Raw genomic sequence first — 2,075 nt, forward strand, 5'->3', positions numbered from 1 at the left:
GGGGTCTCACCAGAGCAGAGCAGAGGGGCAGACTCCCCTCCCTCGACCTGCTGGCCACGCTGCTTGTGACGCAGCCCAGGATTCGCTTGGCTTTGTAGGCTGCCAGCGCACATTGCCGGCTCATGTCCAATTTGTCACCCACCAGGATCCCTGAGTCCTTCTCTGCAGGGCTGCTCTCCATCCATCCCCCAGTCTGTACCAATAGTGGAGATTGCCCTGACTCGGGTGCAGGACCTTGCACTTGACCTTGTTGAACTTGAGCTTCTCATGGGCCTGCTCCTTCTCCAAGATCAAGGTCTTCTCCTCTCCAGGCGCCACAGTGCCAAGGGCTGACAAGGGTGGCATTTTTCTGCCCTGTCCCATTCCTCTGTGCTCTCCTGGCCAAGAGCAGGGCCGTGCTGGAGGTGGTGTGCCCTGGGCGGGGATGTGGGGCTCCTGGGGCTTCACCCTGCTGGAGCCAGGGAGGACGCTGGGGGGGGTTAACGCCCTGCTCTGTCTCTGCAGGGGAAGCAGAAGTACACCCTGCCCCTCTACCGCGCCATGTGGGGTGGGTCGGAGTCAGCCCGGGCCCTGGCCATGGAGACCTTCTCAGCTACAGCCCCCCAGCTCCACGTGAATGTCCAGAACTACATCAAGAAGATCCTGGGCTTGGAGGTGGTGGAGGACTAGAGCAGCCTGGGCTCTGCTCCCTCTGCAGGCTTTCCCCCTGGCAGGACCTCAGCACGCTCTCCCTCACTGCACATTTCCTTATTAAAATTTGTAATTTTTCTCTTTTTTGTGCTTTTCCTGTTCCCAGCAACCCAGGGGCAGCCTTAGCATAACTCCCTGCTCCTCGTGCCCAGGAACCGGACTGGTGCCCTGGGAGGGGACTCTGCCAGCCCTGGTCTGGGATGTGCAGGTCACTCCAGGAGGCTGGTGGCTTCTCCTAGTGTTGGCACAGGAGGGACGGGCCTGGAGCAGCTGAAGGAGATCCTGATCTGCACCGGGGTCTGTTCCTTGCTGGGCTCCTGCCATGCTGTGACAGGTCCCACATGGCAGCAGGGCCGGGGGGGAGCTGGATCTCTGCCTGGGGGGGGGCTGGTGCTGTCAGCACCGTGGGGAGCTGACCCTGCGGGGGCCCTGCAGGCTCTGTGGTGGGTGCAGAGTGGCAAAATGGGGACCACTTGGCTTCAGCCCCCCCCCGGGTGCTGCAGAAGAGAGAGGATGAGTTGGGGATTGCTTCTCCTCCTCCCTCTTCACACACTGTCCCCCCCCATCACACTGGGGCTTGCTTTGGGGTTGCGAATAGAGTTGCATTCCTGCTCTCTCACCAGTGGTCCTCCTCCCAGGGGAACAGTGCTCTGCGGAGGGGCAGGCAGCGTGCCAAGCCCCACGGGACAGCTGCCAGCAAACCAGCAGCATTGCGTGTGCTCCCACGCCTGCCCCCAGCTCCGCGCAGGCAGGAGGAGGTGAAGGCGCCCGGCCTCGCTGCACAGCCCCAGGGGAGCCTGTGGCCGGTGGGAGCAGCCTTTGGGGGCCAAGACCACCTCGTAAACCTGGACCTGACACACAGGGAGTGACTACAGCAGATTTCTGAACAGCAGCGTAATGGATGGGGAGTCTCTGCCCCCTGTGCAGCCTGACGGGCTTTTAGCCAGGCGTGTTCAATCAGGAAAAGGAGTCCCTGCTCCGGTGAGCAGCCACACGCTGACTGCAAATGCCACAAGCCCAAACGGGCACAGAGGTGGTGCCGTGTGCTTAGCTGGGACCTGCTCTTCGCAGTTTGCTGGGATAAATCCCAGAGCGTGGACAACGATGCCAGTAAAGCAGGACTTGAGGACTTTAAAGAGCCAGTGTGGCCTACCTATGGTGGAGGCTGTAGGACCAAGACAAAGCTAGACAGCCACGCTGTTACTTATTCCTTATCAAATGCAGGAATATGAGCACACTCCCCAAAATTCCAGTACAAAACTGCCCCAAGGCTGCACTAACAAACACCAGTAAGCCCGGGAACCTGCTGGCCATAAAGGCCCCTGAGGCCACTGGCTCAAAAGGACGCTGAGGTGGCGATAACGAGAACACCCAATTGCCTCGGA

At 60.4% G+C, this 2,075-nt stretch overlaps 1 protein-coding gene across 1 annotated transcript in view; it reads left to right on the forward strand.

The window, feature by feature from the left end:
• The window catches only part of RNPEP (arginyl aminopeptidase), a 9,612-nt gene extending 8,867 nt beyond the window's left edge, over positions 1 to 745 (forward strand). The window contains exon 12 of the mRNA XM_019472726.1: positions 505 to 745. Coding sequence (XP_019328271.1) covers positions 505 to 669 — 165 coding nt within the window. The 3' untranslated portion in view covers positions 670 to 745. The remainder of the gene's footprint in view (positions 1 to 504) is intronic.
• Positions 746 to 2,075: the final 1,330 nt, after the last annotated feature.

This window comes from Aptenodytes forsteri, unplaced genomic scaffold, assembly GCF_000699145.1.
Source record: "Aptenodytes forsteri isolate BGI_AS27 unplaced genomic scaffold, ASM69914v1 Scaffold213, whole genome shotgun sequence".
Lineage (NCBI taxonomy): Eukaryota > Metazoa > Chordata > Aves > Sphenisciformes > Spheniscidae > Aptenodytes > Aptenodytes forsteri.